This window comes from Apodemus sylvaticus, chromosome 7, assembly GCF_947179515.1.
Source record: "Apodemus sylvaticus chromosome 7, mApoSyl1.1, whole genome shotgun sequence".
Lineage (NCBI taxonomy): Eukaryota > Metazoa > Chordata > Mammalia > Rodentia > Muridae > Apodemus > Apodemus sylvaticus.
In genome coordinates, this window is record NC_067478.1 from 75,368,436 (window position 1) to 75,393,775 (window position 25,340).

The 25,340-nt window shown below is 46.3% G+C and overlaps 1 protein-coding gene across 1 annotated transcript in view; it reads right to left on the reverse strand.

The window, feature by feature from the left end:
* The window catches only part of Slc35f2 (solute carrier family 35 member F2), a 46,710-nt gene extending 30,340 nt beyond the window's left edge, over positions 1-16,370 (reverse strand). The window contains exon 1 of the mRNA XM_052188326.1: positions 15,991-16,370. Coding sequence (XP_052044286.1) covers positions 15,991-16,100 — 110 coding nt within the window. The 5' untranslated portion in view covers positions 16,101-16,370. The remainder of the gene's footprint in view (positions 1-15,990) is intronic.
* Positions 16,371-25,340: the final 8,970 nt, after the last annotated feature.

Sequence of the window (25,340 nt, forward strand, 5' to 3'; positions counted from 1 at the left end):
TTACACACAGCATAGTATGCTCTTTTTGAAGTAAAAAAGGTTTAGTAGAGCAGCAGAGATTGCTCAGCGGTCAAAAGTGCTTGCTACTCTTGCAAAGGACCCAAGTTCAGCTCCAGTTGATAACTGCCTGTTACTGCAACTCCAGGTCCTCTTCTTACCTCTGAGAGGGCACCTGAACATTCTCTCCCTGTCCCCCCCTCCCACTCTCCCTCTCTCTGCCTTATACACACACACACACACACACACACACAGAGAGAGAGAGAGAGAGAGAGAGAGAGAGAAAGAGAGACAGACAGACAGACAGACAGAGAGAATGAGAAAGAATAAATTAAAATAGGGGGCTGGAGAAATGGTTGAACAGTTGAGAGCACTGGCTTCTGTCAGAACACTCCTCAGGTTCCGTTCCCAGCACCCATGCAGAGACTTGGTTCCAGAGGATCTGACATCCTCTTCTGGTCTCCTTGGTGCACAGATATTCATGCAGGCAAACACCCACACACATAAAATAAAATAATCTTTTCGACATATATACAGATATGTCACATTGTAGAGTACAGCTGTAAATCCACAAGATTGGGGAGAATGAGGAAGGAATTCAGGGTCATATTTAGTCATATATGGAACACAAGGCCATCCTGAAATAACTGGGACCCAGTGCAAATGGAAGAAAAGCTGAGCGGGGCACTGGTGGCGCACGCCTGTAATCCCAGCACTCTGGGAGGCAGAGGCAGGTGGATTTCTGAGTTCGAGGCCAGCCTGGTCTACAGAGTGAGTTCTAGGACAGCCAGGGCTATACAGGGAAACCCTGTCTCGAAAAAACCAAATCCAGAAAACCAAAAAGTAAAAAATAAAAAAAGAAAGAAAGAAAAGCTGAACATGGTAGAGCATGCCTTTAACCCAAGCACTCAGGAGGCAAAGGCAGGCAGAACTCTATGAATTAGATGCCAACCAGGTTTACATAGTGAGCTACAGGCCAGCCAAGGTTACATAGCTAAACCCCTTTCACAAAGAAAGATTGGGGTTGGGGAGGTGGGGGGAAGAGAAAGTCATATAGATACAAAACTATTTAAAACACACACACACATATATAATATATGATATATCATATACACACATAGATGTAATATATGATATATCATAATTATATATGGAAGCAAAAAAAGTGGTGAAAGGAAGACCCTGGCGATGACCACCTGTAGTTATCTGTAGTCAAAAAGATAAACAGATGGAGGGGAATGACTTCTAGGTGTACATAGATTCTAGTTCGGGGCTAGTAGTGGATTCATGGGAATATATTACATTAAAAAATAAATAGAGCCATCCGTGTGACAACACTGAGAGTGTCTCATGGGCCAGGAATTAAGATTAATCTGCTTTCCACCCCCAGCGCATTGCCACATGGCTTAGGTGGACAGAGGACACCTAAGAGGCTTGATGCTAAGGAGACCAAGCTGGCTGACCACGCCTAAGATGACCCATAGCCCCTTGTCACTTGGCCTGGGCAGGCAGAGCAAGCCCACAGATCATGCTAGAGATAACCCCTTGCCCCAATATGGCATGGTGAGTCAGAGCACTCCTGAGATGACTCCAGACATCCAGAGGCTCCAGGTACCACTTAGAGGCGCAAGTGAGTGATGGGGAGATGGAAGAGAAAGAGAAACAGAAGGATGTGTGCAGAATGAAGGGAGGCGGAACTGGAGACTCAAGGGGAGCAAGGAACCTCCCCGTGTGAGTAGCCAGTGATTCCACCTAAGGCCATGGTAAGGCCCTGGTCCAGGCTGCCATGTCTGGGTCTGTGGCCCTGGAGCAGGAGAGGCTACTGCCACCCAAGGCCAGGTAGTTGTCCCTGGGCTGGGCTGCCTGGGACTGTGTTGATGTCTGAGGACTGTGCAGTGCTGGCCCCGCCTCTCACCAGCCACACTGGGGATGGAGAGGATGTGCAACCAAAGTTCACCCTGGTTGCCGGTTTGCGTGTGAGCATGGGAGAATTAGCCCTGACACTTGTCTACCATGCTATAGTAAAGGAGAGCTGCCCCTCAGGTCATGAGAGTGGAAGAGGTAGACCATCCCCTCACCTCTCCCGCACTCCAGAAGCAGGCCCTGACCCTTGCCTGGGTGGCACGATAGAGCTAGCCCTGCTGGCATGGGCACAGGTGAGCCAGTCCTGAGGGCACGAGAGCAGGAGAGCTGGCTCTGCTCCTTGCCTGTTGCTCCACATTGGGTGAGCTAGCACAGGCAGTGCTGGAGAGCTCACCCTGGGGCTGTGAGCATGGGAGAGCGGGCAGGTCAGCTACCACCCAGGCCTAAATCCAGGGCTTTGAGTTGGCCCACTCCAACATCCACCCATCTATGAATTGCTGGAGTGCATGAAGGGGCCAGTCCTACAGATCCAAAGTTGCAGGACCTCCATAACACAGGGCAACAACATGATATACAAAAGAGCCCTAGTGAGGATCCAGTACTGACAGTGTAGCAGAAGCCAGAGGCCTTGAAACAGACCAATGACTCAGTGCAATGAACATTTGCAAGTAAAGATGTTTGGATAAAAGGGTGTACTGGGGCTGGAGAGATGGTTCAGAGATTAAGAACACTGGCTGCTCTTCCAGAGGTCATGAGTTCAATTCCCAGCATCTACATGGTAGCTCACAACCATCTGTAATGGGATCTGGTGCCCTCTTCTGGCCTATAGGCATACATACATGCAGGCATACATGCTGTATACATAATAAGTATATATATTTTTAAAGGGTACACTGTGGGACGCACTGTGATACACACTACAGCTTCCACAACAAGACTTTTTTTCTTTTGGTGGGGGAGGTTGCAAGGGTGGAGGTGGGTATGAAGAGATGGGGAGATGAATGAGATTGGGGTGCGTGATGTGAAATTCACAAAACAATCAATAAAAAGTTAAATTAAAAAAGATTAATCTGCTTTGAGCAAGTGGAGTTTAAAATAAAGTTAAATGATGTTTCAAGGGGGGGAAATAAGATACTTATCTGGAGATCTAGGCGCTATCAGGCATGCCTGGAGATACAAAAGCGGGAGTACCAGAGGCGTTTATCGGTTTAGGGTGGGTGGATGGATTGCTGGCTTGCTTGCTTGCTAGGTTTTACTATCCATCTCACAAGATACTCGAAAGCATTAAAGGCCAATGGCACAGAACGTTGGGTCAAATTGCCTGAGTGGGGAAAACATGGTTGGTTCCAGGTTACAGTGTAACTATTACTATTAGACAGAATTACTAATGCCCACTTTGCCTCAGTTTCCCCATGTTCAAGTGGAGAAGTTAATACAGAAATTTAGCAGAAGCAGCATATATATCGACTGCTTGCCTGGTATGCAAGGGTCCCTAGGTTTAATCTCCAGTCCTTGGAGCTGGGGTACCACAACTCAGGAGGTGGAAACAGAAGGCTAAGGAGTCGAATGGGTGAGAGGCCCTGTCTCTAAAAACTAAAATTAAAACAGACAAGGGAAATCTTTAAGGATTCAGGAAGTAAGACAAGTGATTCAAAATGTGTCCAGGCCATCACACGTCACAGGGAGAAAGTTAGCAGGAGGATTACATGGAACTGAGGCCCTGGAACACAGCGGTCACTCGAGCACACAGCTGTGCTCAACAAAGCTTGGCTCTGCCTGCTTTTATCTTTTACTTGCTAGCCTAGTGAAAACCGGGAGCTGCAGGGCACAATGTCACACACCTTTAATCCTACCGCTACGGAAACAGGAATGATCACCAAAAGTTCAAGGCCAGCCTGATCTACAATGGGAAGATCTTGTCTCAACCAAGTTTTCTTAAGCACCCCATCCCTCTCCAAAAGCTCAGGAATCACTCTTTACAAATACATCCTAAATTCTTCTTCTAGAGCAGGAATGTCCCCCAGAGTGCTCTGGGCAGATCTGCTGCACCACGAATGAACCCAGCCCCAAGTTCTCAATAAGAATAGGTACTAAAGAAACGGAGTCAAACTCTCCCTGAAACATTCTAGCTTTAAAGAAATAACTGAAAATGAGTTTTAGACCCCACTGTAGTGGGTCATAGAAGCTGGCTCACATCATTAGCATAACATCTACTTTGTCCAAATGTACGATTACCACAGACTCCTATACCCATTCAAAATAACATCCCAAATCTGAGCATCAAGAGCTTTTATAAATAAGGCTTGGTGGTGCTTGCCTGCAATCCCAGCACTGAGGAAGACAGATCAGAAGGTCAAGGTCACCTTCTCCACAAAGAGTTCAAGGCCAGCCAGGACTACAACAGATAATCTGTTATTTTTAAAAAAAAAAAAAAAAAAAAAGTCAAAACCAGCAGGACAGTGGTGGCTCACACCTTTAATCCCAGCATTCAGGAAGCAGAGGCAAGTAGATGTTTGTGAGTTCAAGGCCAGCCTGATCTACAGAGCAAATTTCAATACAGCCAAGGCTACACTGAGAAATTTCATATCAAAAAAACAAACAAAAATCAAAACTACTGAAGTATTCATGTACGGCCTATTTCTAGTAGTTCTAAGGTACAAAGTTGTTCAGTTCCTGGGGGGGGGGGTTAATAGTTTAAAAACTATAGTTTTAAAAGAACACAAGTTTCCTGAGATATGCTTGATAAGACAGGAAAAAAAGTCCCACGTTACAGCGTGGGAGTGAGTTAGAAGAAATAAGACAAATGATTCACTTAGATGCCCCAGGGCACATTCTTGTTATTCTGCAGAATAGTAAAACCCACAAGGACCACACACTTTGTGTGTGGAAATAAGATCGTTCTTGGGTCTTAAATGTGCAGTGAAGAATTTAATTGTATCTCTTGGGTATAGAAGCATGGCTCTGTGGTTAAGAGAACTTGATATACAACCGTCCAGACCAGAGTTCAGATCCTAGCACTCATAGAACAACCTGGGGTTCCTGAAACGCTAGCTCCAAAGGGCGTGGAGACGGGGATTATCAAGGCTTGCTGAGGTCCAACCTATCCAAGAAAACTTGAGTCCTGGGCTCAGGGAGAGAGAGATTCTGCCTCAAAGGAGTGGGTAGAGTGTGGTAGAGGAAGACACCCAAGACTCTCTTGTGACCTCTTTGGGTAGAAAGGCACATACATCTGTGCACACACATGCACAGATACATATATACACACTAAATAAGTAACTGAATTGTTTTTAAAGATTTTGATTTATTTTGTGTTGTTTTGTATGAAACAGGGTCTTACTGTATATCCTCAGCTGTCCTGAAACTCACTATGTAACCCAAGCTGGCCTTGATCTCACAGCAATCCTCCTGCCTCAGTCTCTCAGTGGTGAAGCTACAAAAGTGTACCATGATGGCCAGCTAAGAATTGTAAATAAAATTTTGGTTTGGGTTTTTGTTTTTTTTGTCTTTGTTTTTACCAAAATCTCTAAGATTAGCAGCAAATGGACCTGCTAAATAATTACATGAATTGGCTTGCCCTGGAGAGTTGTCCAGTACAAGCCAGTTCAATATTGAAGAACAGCTGACAGATATCATGCATAGAAAAATTAACAGAAGTGAGAGACAACAAGGAGTGCCACTCGATTCGACTTTTTAAGTAGTTAGTGTTTAAAAGAACAAGCTTGAGGCTTTCCGGAAAACCCACTTGCTTGAAGTAAGTTTTCTAATGATCTCAGTAACAGAAGGAAATTTTCTAGCTTTTGTCATGAGGAGTGAGGATAAAGGGTGCTGTTTGTTTGTTTGTTTGTTTGTTTGTTTGTTTGTTTGTTGAAATGATCTGTTCAGTTGTGGCTGTTTGGAGACAAGATCTCATGAAGCCCTGGAGAGCCCAGAGCTGGCAGAGGCTGGTACGATTGAACTCCTGGTCCTGCTCTTCACACGAAAGAGCAGGGCGCCACCATCCTAGTTTAGGAAGTGCTAGGGAATTGAACCCAGGCCCTTCAGTGTGCTAGGCTAGTGCTTTAGGCACTGAGCTACAGTCCTAGTGTCGAACTTTTTTAATGAGCTCATCAGAGCATGTGTCAAAATGGTTTCCAGGGGTGGCAACTCAGGTCCTCTGCCCATGTAGCCTCCTTCCAAACATTCTGAAATATGCCCTTCAGAAAGAGCCTGCTTTTATTCAGTCCCGGCTCTCACATCTTACTTACCACATCTAATAGAAGGGGGAGAACCACACATGGGTAGGCAAAGATTCCCCCAGAAGATGGGCTATTAAGTGAAAATCTCAGCACCGGGTATAGGATACCTTCCTATGTGTTACTGGTCAAGAAACCCCACAGCCCCCTAAAAAACACATGCTACCACCACTGACCTGGGTTACCCACTAGAACTACGCGGTAAGACCCTATTGCTGAAGCTAAAATTCACTGGTTGCAAGACAGAGAGAGAGAGAGAGAGAGAGAGAGAGAGAGAGAGAGAGATCAAGCTGGAACCGACCTGAAAACTTTCTCTGATGACTGCTTTTCATTGTGCCAGGCAGTGGGTGCAATGCAGTCTGTGGTGGGGAGGGAGAAGAGACACTAGTGACACCCATTCAGTCAACCCTCCACACATTCAATACCAACCTGCAAGGCCAGATGCATGCAGTGATGAAACACTGGCATGCACAGTATGGGGGTAGGCAACTCCTTTTAGATTGAATATGAGGCCAGCTCCGCAGGAAGGAATGCATGTCTGGTACTATAAGCCTAGTCATGAGTCCATGGCTGGGGAGGTCACAGGCCCAAGAGGAACCTTCTCCTGTCATTTTGCTAAACAACACACTTGTCAGACTGCTTCTAAATATTTATTCTTGTACGATTGATATGAGCCACCCTCAACCTTGGCTAGAGAAGCTTCTCTCTGTAGTGGTCAGCAGCTAATTCAGAGACTCATAACTAGTCAAAGAGCTGTGAACAAGTGTCCATTGAGTACTCAGCCCTGAATAGGACATCTATACCAACCCCAGTCTTCAGGTTCAGGGAGCATCTTGGGAAAGGAATGGAAAGACACAGGCACTGGAGGATGGGGAACAGTGTGTGAAATGCTATCTTCAGAACATGATATGGCCGCTGCACCCACAAACTCAGTACATCTGTAGTTACCTGCATGAGATCGTGTCAACAAGGTCAGTCAGCATTCCAACAGGCAGCACTACCTGGACCCAGAGGGTTATCAATAACAAAAACAGACAGGACATGAAGGAGGAAGGAAGGAGCAGGGAGTTTCAAGGGGGGAGGAGAGTTGGTGGTGCATATAATCAAAACACATTATTCACACATATGCAACGGCCAAAGATAACAAGTAACGATATTCTACTTTTTAAAAATGGGTTTTTACTGTCCCCATCATGGGAAGAACTGCTACCATTTTGGATTTGTGCCAAGGACAAAGAGTACAGGGGCTTCCAGGATGAACTGCAGCCTCTGACCTGAAGTGCTCTCCTGGCTAGTGATGACTCTTCTGAAGCTTTCAGCCACAAGCTGGGGAGGTGGGGGGGACAAGTACCTCAGGTCAAGAAGAGGGGTGTCCAACGAAGATGTGGATGAGGCCAGCTGGAAGAGGCCACAATTGCCATCTTAGTACTGTCTACAAAACTCTTTAAGGCTCCTCCATAAGAAGCCAGATGGCAAAAGCACTCGAGGAGCCAAAGGACAAAGGGTGGGGTGTCTCTGCCTCTAAAGTGACCATCATTCTGGTCGATGGTCCAGGAGTGGGAAGTGGGAGGCTGAGAGGGGCCCTTGTGCTTTGCCTGGAGAAGCCTAAGCACTCGAAAAGAGACAAATAGCACCTGAGTCCAGCCCATCACTAGGAGGCATCTAGGGAAGTCAGATTCATAGGCAGAGTGGACTGGGGTTCATGATGTGGCTCGGCAGCTACAGGTACTGACTGCCAAGCCTTACGACCTGGGTTTAATACTCAGAATCCACACAGTAGAAGAGAATGATTCCTGAGCTGTCCTCTGACCTCTATACACCTTCAGCATAAGCATACACACACACACACACAGACACACACACACACACACACACATATATAGACAGACAGACAGATATTTTTTAAGGAAAGAGGGAAGAGTAAAGGAAAAAGAACAGACTGGGGACTGCCAGGGCTAAAAAGACAGGGTGTAGGTTTTATTTGGAATTATGAACACATTTCTGCAAGTGGACAGAGGTGAAGGCTGTTCTGTGTAATAAGAACGTCTGTGAACAGTACACATGGAAGTAGATATAAAGGGAAATTTCTTTCTTTTTTTTTTTTTTTTTTTTTTTTTTTTTTGGTTTTTCGAGACAGGGTTTCTCTGTGTAGCCCTGGCTGTCCTGGAACTCACTCTGTAGACCAGGCTGGCCTCAAACTCAGAAATCTGCCTGCCTCTGCTTCCCAAGTGCTGGGATTACAGGCGTGCGCCACCACGCCCGGCAAAAGGGAAATTTCAAAGTGACATTTTAACATAATCTTTAGAACACTGGAATTAACTGTATGTGCAGGTAAAGCAGAAGAAGGGAGAAATGCAGGAGTGACAGATGAGCAGAGGGACCAGTGGCTCTCAGACTTGTGCTAGCTGCAGATTTCTTCAAGAGCAGTTCAAGAGAGACGAAATCTTGTTACCCTCCCCAGGTTCTTATGTTAGAATCTCATCCTCAAGATGGAGGCACTTGGAGGCGTACGTAGCTTTGGAAGTTGCTTAGGTCATGAGGGCGTGTGCTGTTTAGTTTTTGTCAACTTGACATAAGCTTGAGTCACCAGAGGGGATGAAAACCAGGAACCTCAGTTGAAGACTGCCTCCATCAGACTGGCCAATAGGCACGTGGTGGGGGCGGGGCATTTTCTCAAGGAGAAAGCCAAACTGCTAGCATGACACCATCCCAGGGCAGGTGGTCCTGAGTCATATAAGAACGTGGGTTGAAATTGCCAGATGCTGGAAAGAACCCAGGTATCCCTCAACAGAAGAGTGGATGCAAAAAATGTGGTATATCTACACAATGGAGTACTATTCAGCCATTAGAAACAATGAATTCATGAAATTCTTAGGCAAATGGATGGAGCTAGAGAGCATCATACTAAGTGAGGTAACCCAGACTCAAAAGGTGAATCATGGTATGCACTCACTAATAAGTAGATATTAACCTAGAAAACTGGAATACCCAAAACATAATCCACACATCAAATGAGGTACAAGAAGAAAGGAGGAGTGGCCCCTTGTTCTGGAAAGACTCAGTGAAGCAGTATTCGGCAAAACCAGAACGGGGAAGTGGGAAGGGGTGGGTGGGAGGACAGGGGAAGAGAAGGGTGCTTATGGGACTTTCGGGGAGTGGGGGGCTAGAAAAAGGGGAAATCATTTGAAATGTAAATAAATTATATCAAATAAAAAAAATTAAAAAAAAAAGAAAGAAAGAACATGGGCTGAATGAGCCACAGGGAACAAACTGGTAAGCCGTGCTCCTCACTGGCCTCACCAGTGCTCCTCACTGGCCTCACTTCAGTTCCTACCTGGGGTTCATGCCCCGCCTTCCCTCACTAACAGATTGTGACTTATAAACTAAAATGAGCCCTTTCCTCCCCCAAGTTGCTTTTAATTGCAGTGTTTAGCACAATAGGTAACGTAATTAAGCACAGAGTTCATTTTTATGACTGGGACTGATGTGTAAAAGAGAGGCCCCAGGTCGCTCTCTCACCCCTTCTGACATATAAAAGCATCATGGGAAGATGGCCATCTGTGAGGCAGTAAATATGCCTACACCATACACCAAACCTTCTAGAGCCTCAAATTCAGACATCCCACTTTTCAGAGCTGTAAGAAATGAATTCCTGTTCTTCCCAAGCCACCCAGCCTGGAGTACGGCTGTTAACAAGTCAGACATCTTGCATAAAATCCCAACTACACAAATGGCCATAGCGATGTATCTGCGGATGCCAGAGACCAGTTAAGAAATTTATCAGGTCCCATTCTTCACTTGCATCCCAGGGTAATATCTGAGCAACTTCTAGGGACTCCCAGGATATCTCTTAGTTTGTACCTCATCGGTTCAGGTGAAGGGCAGTATCCTACAGCCTTGCCTTTCAGGGATGATATGGTGAGGCTTCGGAACTTGTAAAGCAGGTTTCAGGTGCGAACCAACTGTAACTACTTCTCTCTGCCACTCGCCAGCTGTGTGATCCAATCATGTTACTCATCTGTTCCGTCAAATGAGAAGCCAAGCTGTGTAGGTGTGTCTCGGGGCTGATGGAATGTCACCAGGGAATTCTCACCAGACAATGGCTATTGCTACCCTTTTGTTTGTTTGGCCAGCTCTCTAATTCCTGTGTAGTGAGGTGACTGGCGGACAGAGTGAAGGAGACCATGGATGGAAGCTGCAAGAATCTGGATGAGAGATGACAAAGGCTTCAATTAAAGTAGTAGCTGTAAGGGCTGAAGGGAAGATGGGCTGAAGGAATATTCTAGAAGGGTTGTCAAGATGAGGAATAAGCTCTGACAGCCATCTGTCAGATTCTGGGGAGAGATCCTGGGTAGTGAGGCCAGGGGGCCATGGAGAGCCTGTTGAAAGACAGCTTTTAAAGTCTACTCTCTCCTCTCCCCTGTACCACACAGAGTCACTGTCTGCCCTTTGACAAATCCCTGCAGTGCAGAGAAAGTGATGAATCCAGCCAAACAGAATCAACACCCATCAAAGCACTCAACTGTGAGCTATGGCCCAGGGCTCTAGGCTTCCTCACGACCCTGTCTAATGTCACCAGGTCATCAGTTCTTCTTCAGCCCTCAAGAAGACAACAGGACAACACTCAGCACAGAGCTGAGCTCTACGTACGGGTGGAAATGGGAAGTTACTGGGCACCGTGGCGCGCAAATATCTGAGGCAGTTAAAAACAAACATCCGACAGTGTCTGGAGACATTTTTGATTGTCACATTGCGTGTATGTTGAGGGGTAAGGGTGTTGTGTTGGCAGAAGCCAAGATGCACAGCTGCCCCCATGAGAAATTATTAAATTCAAAATGTGCTATAATAAAGTATATAACAGTAGACTTGACTCCTGACTCCTAGGTCTAGCAGAAGCAGGTAGTAATTAATTGCACAGTAGAAATGGAGCTGGAAGAATTTAGAGACAGGTAGGATAAAGGATTACCCAGACCTCCACAACACAAGGCATTTAAATGTCTCATTTCCTCTAGTTCTCATAAACAATGCCATTTAACAACACCCTTTGATGGATCAGCAATTAAAGACACTGGCTGTTCTTCCAGAAGACACAGGTTCATTCCTTGGCACCCACATGGCAGCTCACAGCTGATGGTAACCCAGTCCATGGGGATCCAATGCCCTCATCTGACCTCCTCGGGCACCATGAATACATGTGCCACATAGGTACACACTGGACAAAACATCTGCCAGTTTGTAGGAAGATCAGTTTGTTCCCATAGACTGAGGGAGAGTGACAAGAAGTGCTCCCATACCCTAATGGACAGTGACAAGGAGTGCTCCCGTACCCTGATGGACAGTCACAAGGAGTGCTCCCGTACCCTGATGGACAGTCACAAGGAGTGCTACTGTACCCTGATGGACAGTGACAAGGAGTGCTCCCGTACCCTGATGGACAGTCACAAGGAGTGCTCCCATACCCTGATGGACAGTCACAAGGAGTGCTCCCATACCCTGATGGACAGTCACAAGGAGTGCTCCCGTACCCTGATGGACAGTCACAAGGAGTGCTCCTGTACCCTGATGGACAGTCACAAGGAGTGCTACTGTACCCTGATGGACAGTCACAAGGAGTGCTCCTGTACCCTGATGGACAGTCACAAGGAGTGCTCCCGTACCCTGATGGACAGTCACAAGGAGTGCTCCCGTACCCTGATGGACAGTCACAAGGAGTGCTCCTGTACCCTGATGGACAGTCACAAGGAGTGCTCCCGTACCCTGATGGACAGTCACAAGGAGTGCTCCCGCACCCTGATGGACAGTCACAAGGAGTGCTCCTCTACCCTGATGGACAGTAACAAGGAGTGCTCCCGTACCCTGATGGACAGTGACAAGGAGTGCTCCCATACCCTGATGGACAGTGACAAGGAGTGCTCCCGTACCCTGATGGACAGTCACAAGGAGTGCTCCCGCACCCTGATGGACAGTCACAAGGAGTGCTCCCGTACCCTGATGGACAGTCACAAGGAGTGCTCCCGTACCCTGATGGACAGTGACAAGGAGTGCTCCCGTACCCTGATGGACTACTTACTACTGCTCATCCCTCCTCCAGCCCCACTTAGCCCTTTTCAAGCTAAGTTCCTTGCCTCCCTTTAAGTAAAACACTCGCTAGCCCTTCCAAACCTGGCTACCTCTTTCACACCTGTAGGAACAAAACTACAAGTTTCTCAGCTGTCCCTCACCCTGGCAGGCCTGACCTCTGCCCTCCTTTATACCAGCTGTGAACTTTGGAAGGCAGCTCTGTTCACTACTGTAGCCCAGCACCACTGCAGAACTTTGCACTTATCACGACAAAGTATCATAATTATGGTTATGATACTTATGGTGCTTATCATAATTTCTTACCATAATTCAATTATGAGCCCTCTTGAAAACAGAAACTAAATCATACCTACCTCTCCGCTCAGAAATATTAGCATAGGCCCACTACAGATAGATATTTCAGGTGTGTGGAATGAAAAAAAAAAAAAAAAACAAAGCAAAACCTGACCAGCACTGTTATGAAAATACAATAAAAAGCTATGCCCTCAATCACTTATCATCTATTTGTTAAGGGAAAAGGTAAGCTCTTGAAATAGTAAAGTTTTCTGCTAGAGAAAGAAAGTTGACCATTGTAAGGAACGTGCGATTTGGAACATGAAAAAAACTTAAGGCCTCTGATCCAGAATGCAAACTATCTGACAGTACACAAATAGTAAGTGCGTGTCCTCCGGCACTCCTGGAAATCCCTGGCTTTAATTACAACAGATCACTTGACTTGAGAGCAATATACCACAAAAGTCCAGCTCAAGTCTATTTGGGGACATTTGAGGTCTATCACCCACAAGTGCACACTGAACTCGTGGAGTAAGTAATCGAGCAATCTGATACTTTTCCCCCCAGTTGTTGTTGTTGTTGTTCCTCTTCTGCTTCTCCTTCTCCTTCTCTTTTCATTCGCTGGTCTGGGCGTTTATTAGAAGTGTTAAGCTCATTCAGAATTGTACAGACATGAAATGCTTATAAAACTTAGTGGTGAAGGGCCGTTAACACCTTCAGCCTCTATGAGAGAGGGAAATCTATACCTCATTCCATTAATTCAGAACAGTATAAAGCTTGAAGAAAAAATAGCATTTATATCCTCTTCTGGTTTTAAGACAGGGTATCACTACAGCTGACCTTGAACCCCCAGAACGCCTTTGAGCTTTCTGCCCCACCTTCTGAGTGCTGAGATTACAGCATGCCCCACCATGTCAGTCTAGTAATCTGGTATTCACACTTCAAAAAAAGTCTGTTCCCTAAGGGAGGCAGGTAAGTCAGGAGTTAGGGTCACCTAGAACCCACTTGTCAAACAAGGTACTCTTGTTTCTTTTAGTGAAAGAAGCAAAAAAAAAAAAAAAGAGGGTGAGTGTCTCTATGAAGGTATAAACTATTGCTCAGTATCCTATCTTCTCCATTGTTCATGGTTCCCTGGACAGGAAGGTTGGGAGTTCAAGGCCAGCTTCAGATAACAGAAACTTAAAAGTTTGCATGGTCTACTTGAGACACTGAAAAACAGTAACAAGAAAGAAAGTTGCAGATCTGTGGCCCTCAGAATAAAGATCAACACTGGGAAGCAATCAGAGCGTAGCAAAAGAAAAAGGATTCCTCGTGAATTTTGTCTCAGGAAACAGATGGACACCCGCGGTTCCAAGTACTCAGGAAGCTAAGGCAAGAGGATCGTTTTAACACTAGAGTTTGCAACCAGCTTGAGGACAACAGAGAGACACTGAATAAAAAAAAGGGAGGGGGGGACATAGGGAAACTAAAGACCAAATAAGAGCAAATACTGTTTATGGGCTCTAGAGTCCAGAAATATTGTTGGTCTTAATTTACTTTTCTGGCATGCAATTTTGGATCAGGAAAATAAATGGTTTATGAGCAAAGCAAAGTATTAAGAAAAGAGCGTATCATCTCTCAGCTATTCGTTCATTCATCCATTCCCTGCTAAGGCTGCTGTAGAATGTGATGTTAAGCAGGACCATCCGGGGTTGCGGAAGATACCCACAAACCACCATCATACAAAGAAGAAAGTAAAACTCCCTCAGGGAGGTGCAAAATAAACTTCCCCTAGAAGGAGAAGAAATCTGAAATGTGTTATAAAACACATTATCTGAAAGCACTATGCTCTGAAGAGAAAACCATCTTTACTAGCTCTTGGTAGTTCTTGCTGAGCTATCAGCTAGATTATCTACCCCGGCCTGGGGTCACTGGCATCTCCCCAGTTACCACATGTTCCCATTACCAGGGAATGGAGAGAGCTGGTGGTGGCAACTAATCTGTGCAGGACTCTGAAATGGGCCAAGGTGTGCGGTCAACCAATGAATCCTCTCAAAGCCCGACAGGGTAAGCAGGTTGGGGGAAGGGTAGTATTAAAGGCTTTCGATGGTTTTTTTTTTTTTTTGCACTTATTTATTTCGTGTGTCTGTGTATGTGTATATGTGTGGACATGCATGCCACAGCACACGTGTGTAGATCAGGGGACAATTTTGGGAAGTTGGTCCTCCTTCTATCACACCTGTAGGTTCTGGGTATTGAACTCAGGTAATCAGGCTGAGTCATTTTGCCTCCTGTGTGTGTGTGTTTGCTATTGTTGAGAACTGAACCCATATGTCTGACCCAGGTAGAGCATGAACTCTCTCACTGCGCACTGTGAGTGAACATAGAGTTCTGTGACTTGTCCAAACCAGCTAGCTCACTAAGATTTGAATTCAAAGTCTGTGTCCTTTGTTATGCCACTGTAATATCTCCAGGCTAATCAATCACTGCCAAATTATAGTGGCATTACACAGATGTCGGAGAATGAGAAACTTGGGGCCATCTGCCCCTTTGAACCCGAGCATCTATTTAAAACTATGCTTATTTATGACAAAAAAAATGCACGTATACACATTTATTGATCAGCTCTGAGGGTGAGATGCCTCTTCAAGGACATGGCTTTCAAAATCTTTCAATTGGAATTCGTTGCCCAGGGGGGATAGTGGCCCAAGCCTGTAGTCCTGGCATTCTCATTACCCCCAAGTGAACTGCTTAGCCTGTGTTTCCCCGCCTGGAAAGTGGGTCTAACAATAGCGCCATATTCTAAAGAGAAGGAGATGCGGTGCTATTGTCTACATAAATGGCTAAGCGCAGTGCCTGGCACGGAGTAAATATTCAGTAAATGGATTTGATTATTTGGAAGACAGCCGCTAGTGTCTCCAGAACGCAAGTCGTCCAGTGACCACAGAAAGCTTTCCCCAGAGTCGCTGCCAACTCTTTAAGAACATCTCTACCTAAGGCTCAACAGAGCACAGTGACATCAGCCACCTGCTTCCCTGGACCATAGCTCCGGAGATGGCCATGTCGCCTCGCTCAGGCACCAAAACAGGGGCAGACGCTGTCTCCGGTTTGCAACAGCACAAAACTTAACCGAGCTTTCTCACTTGAGTGAACTCCAGTTGGAGGCGATCACCAGGCTAGGTGGGCATGGATCCCGATCTGAAGGAATGCGGGCACCGAGCCAGGAAGGGCAACACTTCCACCCGCCAAGCGCCAGGTTGGGCAGCGCTCCTTCACTGCATCCACGGTGACTCCCACCCTGTCACAGGGAAATGGGGGACCAAAATGCCAATCGGATGAATTCCCCGCGTATCCTCCGAAAAGTCAGCATCGCCACGGTTTCGAAGGGTGGGGTGGGGGGAAGCACCCAGGTGAAACGCGACCTCCTGGGTATTTTGGGAGCGCAAGGAACCGAAGTCGAGGCGTCGCCGCCGCGGCTCCCCGCTTCGCAGACACGTGCGCGCGGGTCGCAAGCCGTCCTGCCTGGGTCCCCGCCACCCAGGCCCGCCCGGCGCGCTGCACTCACCAGGTGAAGAGTTTGTCTCGGATCCTGCTCAGTTGGCTGCCGATACTGCCCACCGTACCCAGCGCCTGGGGCTCGCTGGCCCCCGCGCTCGCCGGCGACTCAGCCTCCATGGGGTCCCTACGAGCCTCGCGTGCCCGGAACCCCGAGAAGTGCTCGGGCCCGGAAGACAGGAGGCGGTGCCTGTGAGAACGGCGCGGACTCGGCTCGCGCCCTGCTTTGCTCTCCTGCTGTGCTCGCTAGCACGCTCGCCCGCGTCCCGGTACTCCTCCGCCCCGCTCGTGCGACAAATCATTAACTGTCAAGCCCTGAGGGCCAGACAATGCTTTTGCAGATCGCCACCTGGCACCTTTGGGAAGCTGGAGGAGAAAGGGCAGGTTTGTTTTCCAGGCCAGTGTCAGAGCTGAGTAGGACAAAATGTAAATTTAAGATGAATGGGTTGGGCTTCTTCCTCCCCCACCCCCGTGTGGGTGGAGTTGATTTGGTTAGTTTGTTTGACCTAAGGTCTCACTATGGAGCCCCCAACTATCCTGGAACTCACGATGGATGTAGCCGAGGCTTACCGCGAACTCTCAGCAGTCCTCCTGTCTCAGCTTCCAGAGAGCTGGAACTTAGAACTGGTCGGCGCTACCACGCCCGGTGCACTTCAGGATTTTATGGTCCCATGTTTGAAATCAGCAAACTATAGGTAACCCGATAAGAGGCGATCTTGTGGGTACAGGCGGTGAGTTGGTGCCCTCCTGAACTTTGCTAACTGGAAGAACCCGCTGACCCCGCCTCTGTGTCCAGGTCTCCCTCCTTCTCCCTAAAAGAGCTGAAGACAAGCTGTGGGTTTTTTTCCTTGCAAAAGGAAGATCAGGGAAGTATGTCTTTATGGTGCAGGCAAGGCAAGTCTCCTTGTTGCCTTGACACCCTCAGCGCTGTCCTGGTCTTGACCCGGCCACGCCTTCTGATGCTTGGATGGACCTAGAAGGAGCAAGAGGGATGGGGAAGTTCCTGGTTCTTGCTGACAGAAGTCTGTAATGCTGATTAAGCATTTTTTCCTGAAGACCAGGTAGACAAAAAAAAAGTGTTAGAACTGATCCCCACCTCCTCATCCCGACCCCCAACCTCCTTTAGTGGATAAAGAAACTCCGTAAACGGTAAATTCTAGAAGGCTGTGTGTGGATTCAGAAGAGCAGGTGGTTTTGTAGGCGACACTAAGGAAAAACCAGGTTTTTAACCAGTTGGTAACTCATGCCTTTAATTACAGCTTCTAAGAGGCTGAAGCAGGAGCATTGCCTTAAGTTCGAGGCTATCCTAGAATAGTGTGAGTTCTAGTTTAGCCTGAGCAAAACTGAGATCCTGCTTCAAAAACACAAAGTAGGGGCGTGGGGCTCAGCCTGTAAAGGTACCTGATGCCAGGGTTCAGTTCCTGGAACCCACACGGTGGAGGCCGAGAGCAGGTCCCTACCAAGTTGAACTCCACATTTAGGCAATGGCACACACAAACACACAATCAAATCAATATACAAAATGTTTATAAAAAAGGGAATAGGTTTGAGAAAATGTACCTAAATGAGCCTTAAATTTGCCAACTACAAGCACTCTAAAGTTCAAGTATAATTATTCTCTGTTTATTTTTGTCTTTTTGAGACCAAACCTCACTCCACAGACCAAGCTAACTGAAGCTCAACATGTAGCCCAGGCTGGCCTCCGGTTTAGGGCAGTCCTTCTGCCTCAGCCTCCGAAGGGTTAGAGCATGCGCAGTCATGCCTAACTGAATTGTTGGGGTTATTTTTCTAATTTTATTTATTTATTTTGGAGGTTTGTTTGTTTTGTTTGGAGACAGAGTTTCTCTGTATAGCCCAGCCAACAACAAACAAACAAACAAACAAAAACAGGATGGATCACTTAGATATAAAGTCCTCAGGCTAAGTTGAGACTGAAATTATTTTTATAATCTTTAAAATAAATATTATTAAAATATAATAAAACAAGTGTTGTAGTTATTGCTGAGGGTATAGGTCAAAAGTAGAGTGCTTAATCAGCATGCTGAAGACCCTGGGTTCTTCTCCAAACACAAAGATATAATTACATAGACAGATTTACTTAGGTACACAGATGTGTCTGTATAGATAAATAGTCCAAGATAGTGAAACTGAAAACTAGCTAACCAAAGAAGACTGTCTGAATGTTATGGGACAACTTGATGAAACCTCTGAGAGCATCAGAAGCACACGTAGAGACTTGGCATGTGGCTCAGATGGGAGAGTGCTTACCTAGCATGTGTGAGGATGTGGGTTCAATCACCAAGACTGGAGAGAACCAAGTCACACATGCCTGGAACCCAGCACTTGAGGAGGCAGAAGTTCAAAGTCACTCCCAGCTACGTGGGGGGTTCAGACTCAGTCTGAGATGCACGAGAGCCTGTCTCGGGAGGGTGGGGAGAACTCAGAAACAACACCCTTTAAACTCCACAGGTTGACAATGTGGAACTTTTGGACATTGTGGCCTAGGCCCTTAATCTCAGTACTCAGAAAGTACAGGCAGGTGGATCTCTCTGAGTTGATGCCAGCCTGGTCTACACAGTAAGTTAGTTCTAAGAGAGACAGAGAGCAACACAGAGGAACTCTCTTTAAAAGAAAAAGGGACAGGAAAAGGACAAAGTGGTGTTTTTCACTGGAACCCTGTTTTCATCTATGTCCTTGACACAGCACACCTTCCTCATGTGATTCCGTAAGACCCACAAACAACCTCTCAGATCCCCATTCTTTGCTTCATGAGTGTGAACCACTCTTTCCCACTGACTAATTAGAGCAAAATACATATTAACCAAGTTTTAATTGATGGGGTTGTTGGTGGTGGTGGTGGTGGTTGGTTGGTTAGTTGGGTTGGTTTTTTGACACAGGGTTTCTCTGTACTGTAGTCGTGGCTGTCCAGGAACTCTGCAGACCAGGCTGACCTCAAACTCAGAGATCTGATTGCCTCTGTCTCCTGAGTCACCAGTGGGATTAAAGGCATGTGCTACCATCACCCGGCTGTAGTTGTGTTTAGTTTATTTAAAAATAGAGTATGTTATCTAGGAATCATGATCCTCCTGCCTCATCCTCCTAAGTGCTGTACTTACGCAATTATCAGCACACCTAGTTTTAACCAAGTTGAATTTTGCCTTCTAGCCCCAGGCCTCTGAACTTTCACCATCTATGAGTCAGCGTTCCAGAAGAGCCTCTCCTAAAAATAGGCCACTTTCGGCTAAAACCTTCTCCATCTATCAATCAAGCCTACTCCGTGAAGTCTTAGGATTGCTCCCCTCCCCCACCTCCCTGCTGAAATAACTCTTGTAACGATTCCCCCACAAAGTCTCTGTCTTAGGGTTTGTATTCCTGCACAAAACATCAGGACGAAGATGCAAGCTGGGGAGGAAAAAGTTTATTCAGCTTACACTTCCACATTGCTGTTCATCACCAAAGGAAATCAGAATAGGAACTCACACAAGGCAGGAACCTGGAGGCGGGAGCTGAGGCTGAGGGCATGGAGGAGTGCTGCTTATTGGATTGTTTACCCTGGCTTGCTCAGCTTGGTTTCTTATAAAACCCAGGACTACCAGCCCAGGGATGGCACCACCCATAATAGGTCTCACAATAAGCTGGGCCCTTCCCCCTTCCCCTTGATCACAACTGAGAAAATGCCTTAGAGCTGGATCTCGAGGCTCCTTTCTCTGTGGTAACTCCAGCTTGTGTCAAGTTGTCACACAAAACCAGGCAGTACAGCCTTTCCTGAATATTAGAGTTGTTTTATGTGTGATTATAGAGAAAGGTATGGGCTGTAGCATTGCACATAACCTTAAAATAAGGCCAGAGAGGAAAGCAGGCGCTTAGAATGAACTAAGTGTGTCTGGGATTTCTAGGTTCAATCTACCCCACAAAGACCTGCCCCCACCTCCCAAAAATGGCGGAGTAATGGTAAGCAGAGGGTAAGCAGAGGGAAAATCTTAAAAAATGTAAAGAAAAAAAATTACCAAAAAATAAAAATCAAACAATGAGAGAGAGAGGAGGGAGGGGCAGAGAGGGAGAGAGAGAGAGAGAGAGAGAGAGAGAGAGAGAGAGAGAAGTAAAGCTGGACATGGCAGTTTATGCTTGTAATCCCAGAACTTGGGTGATGGGGGCCAGAGGAGCAAAAGTTCAAGGCCCTCCTCTGCTCCATAGGACGTTTGAGGACAGCCTGAACTATAGGAATTTGTTCCAAACAAACAAAAACTAAGATGGGCTTGGTGCAGCACACCTATAATCCCAGGATTTAAGAGATCAAAGCAGAAAGATTGCCTAAAATTTGAGAACACTCTTGTTACATTTTAAGTTCCAAGCCACTCTAGCCTACTGAGTGAGTCTCTGTCCTCTAAATATGAAATAAGCAACAGCAAGCATGTATCATATAGTCCTTTAGTGTGTGTGTGTGTGTGTGTGTGTGTGTGTGTGTGTGTCTTAGGGTTTTACTGCTGTGAACAGACACCATGACCAAGGCAAGTTTGATAAGGACATTTAATTGGGGCTGGCTTACAGGTTCAGAAGTTCAGTCCATTATCATCAAGGCAGGAGCATGGCAGCATCCAGGCAGGCATGATACAGGAGGAGCTGAGAGTTCTACATCTTCATCTGAAGGCTACTAGCAGAAGACTGGCTTCCAGGCAGCTAGAATGAGGTTCTTAAAGCCTACACCCACAGTGACACACTTCCTCCAACAAGGCCACACCTACTCCAGCAGGGCCACACCTTCTAAAAATACCACTCTCTGGGCCAAGCATATACAAACCATAACAGTGTGCTAAGATTAAAAGTTCAGATGCAGTGGTCATGGTGGTGCAAGCCTTTTATCCCAGCAATCAGGAAGCAGAGACTGGCAGATTTTATAAGTCCATCCTACAAGAAACTCAAATATGATGAGTTCCAGGACAGCCAGAGCTACATACTGAGACCCTGCCTCAAAACAAACAAAAGAAAAACCAAGCGATATGGGGTTAGAGAGATGGCTCAGTGGTTAGAGGAGCAGCTGCTTCTCCAGAGGACCTACGTTCAATTCCCAGCACCCACAAGCCAGTCTACCACTATCTGTTGTAACTGCAGTCCCAGGGTACCCGAGGGTACCAGTCACCCATGTAGTACCAGACACACATGCAGACAAAACACCACACATATAAAATCTTAAAATAAAATAGATCTTGTAAGAAGAGTGTTCAGGGGCTGGAGAGATGGCTCAGCAGTTAAGAGCAGTGACTGCCCTTCCTGAGGTCCTGAGTTCAATTCCCAGCAACCACATGGTGGCTCACAACCTTCTGTAATAGGACCTGATGCCCTCTTCTGATGTGTCTGAAGACAGCTACAGTGTACTCGTCATATATATATATAATAAATAAAATATGAAAGGAAGGAAGGAAGGAAGAAAGAAAGAGAAAGAAAGAAAGAAAGAAAGAAAGAAAGAAAGAAAGAAAGAAAGAAGGAAGGAAGGAAAGAAAGAGTTCAGATATACCAGACTGGACAATGTCTCCAACCCCCAAACACAGGCTGAATCTGTAGAACTACGGGTGGTTGTCTCATACAGACAGCAGCAGGGACTTTGTAGGTGTAATGAAGGGCTTCATCCTGAGACAGGAGTGTGATCCTGGATTATCCAATGTGCCGCAAAGGAAGTGCCCTCACTGAGGGAAGAAGGGGAAAATTCTCACCAGCAGAAATCACATAAGGGGATTAGGGGTGATACACTTTAAAGACAGAGGAAAGTGTGTATGCAAGCCACACAGGTAGCGGCTACAAGCTCAGAACCTCCAGAGGAAACAGCCTTGACAACTTCAGGCTCCATTGTAATAAGGTAAAAACTGAGCTTCAACCTCTGGCCTCCAGAACATTAAAGGGATAAATAAATTTGCCCTACTTTAAGCTACAAATCGATGACAACTTATGACAGCAGCCAGAGAGACGTAGGCTACTTTGTAAAGATTGTGACCTGCTGTCAAGCGAAACAAGCAAGCTTCAGAGAACCAGTGCAGCACAATTCCACTAACAAAAGCCACCAGCAAAACTATCTTTGTATCTACAGATTCACATCTATTTACACTAGCTTCTGTTTACATGAACCAGAAGAGTAAGGCAGCTGGTGGTGCATCCTTATCACTTCAGCACCTGGAAGACTCACACCCAGGAGTCTGGGTCCAGCCTGCGCATCATACTGAGCCTCCAGCTCAAAAAGAAAACAAAAACAAAACAAAAATAAATATATGAATAAAAACAAATACAAAAACTGAAAGCATGCAGGGTAGAGCAAGCCTGTAATCCCTGTACTTGTATGACCAGGCCTACTAGTGAATCCAGGTTAACCAGATCTAGAGAGCGATCTGTTTTAAAGGGGCGGGGAGGGCTACAGTGTGGAAGAGCATACGCAGGCAATTGGAAACGGTTACACCAGGGCGCAGTCGGGAATGGGGCTGGGGAATAAGTGAGGAGAGATTGCCCTTATCTGTCTTCATCTTCTGGGCATATTACTAATTTTGAAGCATGAAAGCATTCTATTACAGCGTTTTTTTTCGATTGGCCATATGTTAGGTTCAACATTATACAAAAGGAAAATGAGGTCAGTAAGGACAGCCAACCAGTGCGTGCGGCTGTAACAGTATACGGCGTGTGTTCTCGACACACAGGGTCGTCCCCCAGAAAGTAGGGCTTCCTAGCTTTGCTCCACAATGAGCTCCCTCACCGAGGTATATTGATCAGCCTGCATTATTTCAGTATCAGGACTAAAATATATTGAGTTGATCTGTGGGCACGAATCCACAAGATTTTTTTGTCAAAGGAAATTTACTGGGGGACAAATAGCTGTCGGGGATTTTTTTTCATATAAGCTTGTTTATTAAAAGTTCACACAGCAATTAAAAAAAAAGACCCACCACTTGCTAAACACCTTTCATGTGCCTACCATTATCTATTGTACGTATCAAATCAGCCAAATCCCTGCGGTTTCAAGCAGTCATTTTATTATGTCTCGTGGTTTCTGTGGGTCCGGAGTTTGGGACCATATGGGTTGGACAGTTCTGGCTGGAGCTGCCTCCTGCTTTCACAGCTAGAGAGTAGCTGGAGGCAGGAGTGGGAGGCTGAGGCCAGAACATCTAGTTCCTACTCAACAACTCTCTTTCCATCAGCTTAGTTTAGGGGCTCTCTGTGTGACCTCTCTTTGAGGATTAATTTGGACCTCCTCACAGCCGGGTGACTTCAAGGCCTTTGGTCTACTTTCTTGGCAGCTTCTCCCTTAGCCCTAGGCAAAGCCAGTGAAGTCAAAGCTCACGGTCAAGGCCTTCTGACAAAAGACCACCAGAAAGTCTATTCTTTCTAAACCAGGGTTTTTGTAGCTGCTGTTGTAGTGCCAGAAATTGTGCTCAGGACCCCGGGCCGGCACCGCTCCTCTAAGCCATGTATCTGCCCACCCTCTTTTGAGACGGAGTCTCACTGAGTAGCTAAGGCTGGCCTTTCGTTTTGCTTTTATTTATTTGTTTGTTTGTTTTTGCTTATTTTCCTAGACAGGGTCTCTCCTTGTGGCCTTGGCTATCCTGGAACCCATTCTGTACACTAGGCTGGCTCAAACTCACAGAGATGCATCAATCTCTGCCTCCCACTTATATGCTAGGATTAAAGACGTGGGCCACCGCACCTCGTCAGGTTGCCTTTGTTGTATAGCAGTATCTGAAAGGAAAAAGTATTGGCTCAGACTCCCGAGACCAAGTACTCAGCACAGAGGAGATTTATTGACCAGGATAAGGGACAAAGAAGAAAGAAGAAAGAAGAAAAAGAGGAGGGGGAGGAGGAGGAGGAGGAGAAGGAGGAGAACAAGGAGGTAGAGGAGGAAGCAGAAGAGGGAGGAGGAGGAGGAGGAGGAGGAGGAAACAAGGGAGAGGGGATGGGTGTTTGTCCCAAAGGAGGGGGACAAAGGATTATCTCTAGATAGAGAGGATTTCTATCTAGTTTATAAAGGAACAAGGGGAAACACCATATATTAGAATGAGGTGTAAAATTTTCCTTTTTTTTTTTTTTTTTTTTTTTTTGAGACAGAGTTTCGAGTCTGTGTAGCCCTGGCTGTCCTAGAACTCACTCTGGCCTTGAACTCAGAAATCCCCCTGCCTCTGCCTCCCAAGTGCTGGGATTAAAGGTGTATGCCACCACCGCCTGTCGAGGCGTTAAATTTTAATTGGGCATATTAATTAAGTGAGCCAAAGGGAGCTTTTGATTGCTGGACTTCAGATACTTTAATAGCTGGCCCTTGGTGGTCAGCCTCAGGAGGAGGAAGTGGCCATATAAGGGAACAGACCATGGTGCCTAGCTTTAGGAGTGTAATCTTAGAGGGTTAGCAAGGCAGAGGCAATGGGGGAGAAGGGCAAAGCCTGCCAGAGCCGTGCTCCCAATGCTGGAGCTGGCTACAGTCCCCTCAGTCTCCACCTAATTGAAGACATTTCTCCAGGAGGGAAAGGGAACTCAGAAGATGAACAAAATCTCACCTGTCTGGGAAAGGGTAATTTTGAAAGATTCTCTTGTGCCAGGCTCTGTAAAGTGAATAAACTCTGCTAGGGAAGGAGAATCCCTGACAGAGCTTGACAAGAGATGTCCTGAACCCTTTGAGCTACTGGGAGGCTGTGTAGCAAGCTCTGAGGGAGCAGCCTTACAGAGTCTTCCAGTGTATCGAGGTGGCATTTCAGTAACACAGCTGCTTTTGAGTCACCTCTGTTCCTGTAAGTAACCCCTGGGCATGAGCTGTGTCTGCAGAGGTTGGCTGACTGATTAGTAGGCCATCAGTGATGTGGAGAGGTTGGAACATTGCAGATCCACAACCTAATTACAGGTTATCTTGGGCTAGCTTTTGTCCTAAGTAGCCCTTTCTTGCCCATCCTGCTTCAGTTCTAACATCCTATAACTAACATAAAAAAAAAAAATCCTCTGAAAAACATGAATAGACTCTTCAGTGTCCGCCAATCAAAGGCGAAGTGCGCAGTCAGAGTGCATCTAAGGCCTATGGCAGAGTTTTCCCTGATTTGCTGTACCTACCAGCAAATCCACCTACCAGATACTCCCACCAACGTATCTAAAAAGCATCTTACTACATAGCTTTCCTGTTCTGCTACTATACATAGTTCATGAAATTGCTACCGTATTGGAACACTGTATTGGGGAATACCCAAGACTGTGTCCCTAGACCGTGGTCACTCATATTTGGCTCCAGAAAAATAACCTTCTGTTCCTTTAGGGAGAGTTGTCTTTCTTTCATCAATAGTTCTTGGTTCCCAAGGTATGCCCCCCAACTGGATTTGTACCAGGTCAGGGCGCCCCCTGTTGTCTACA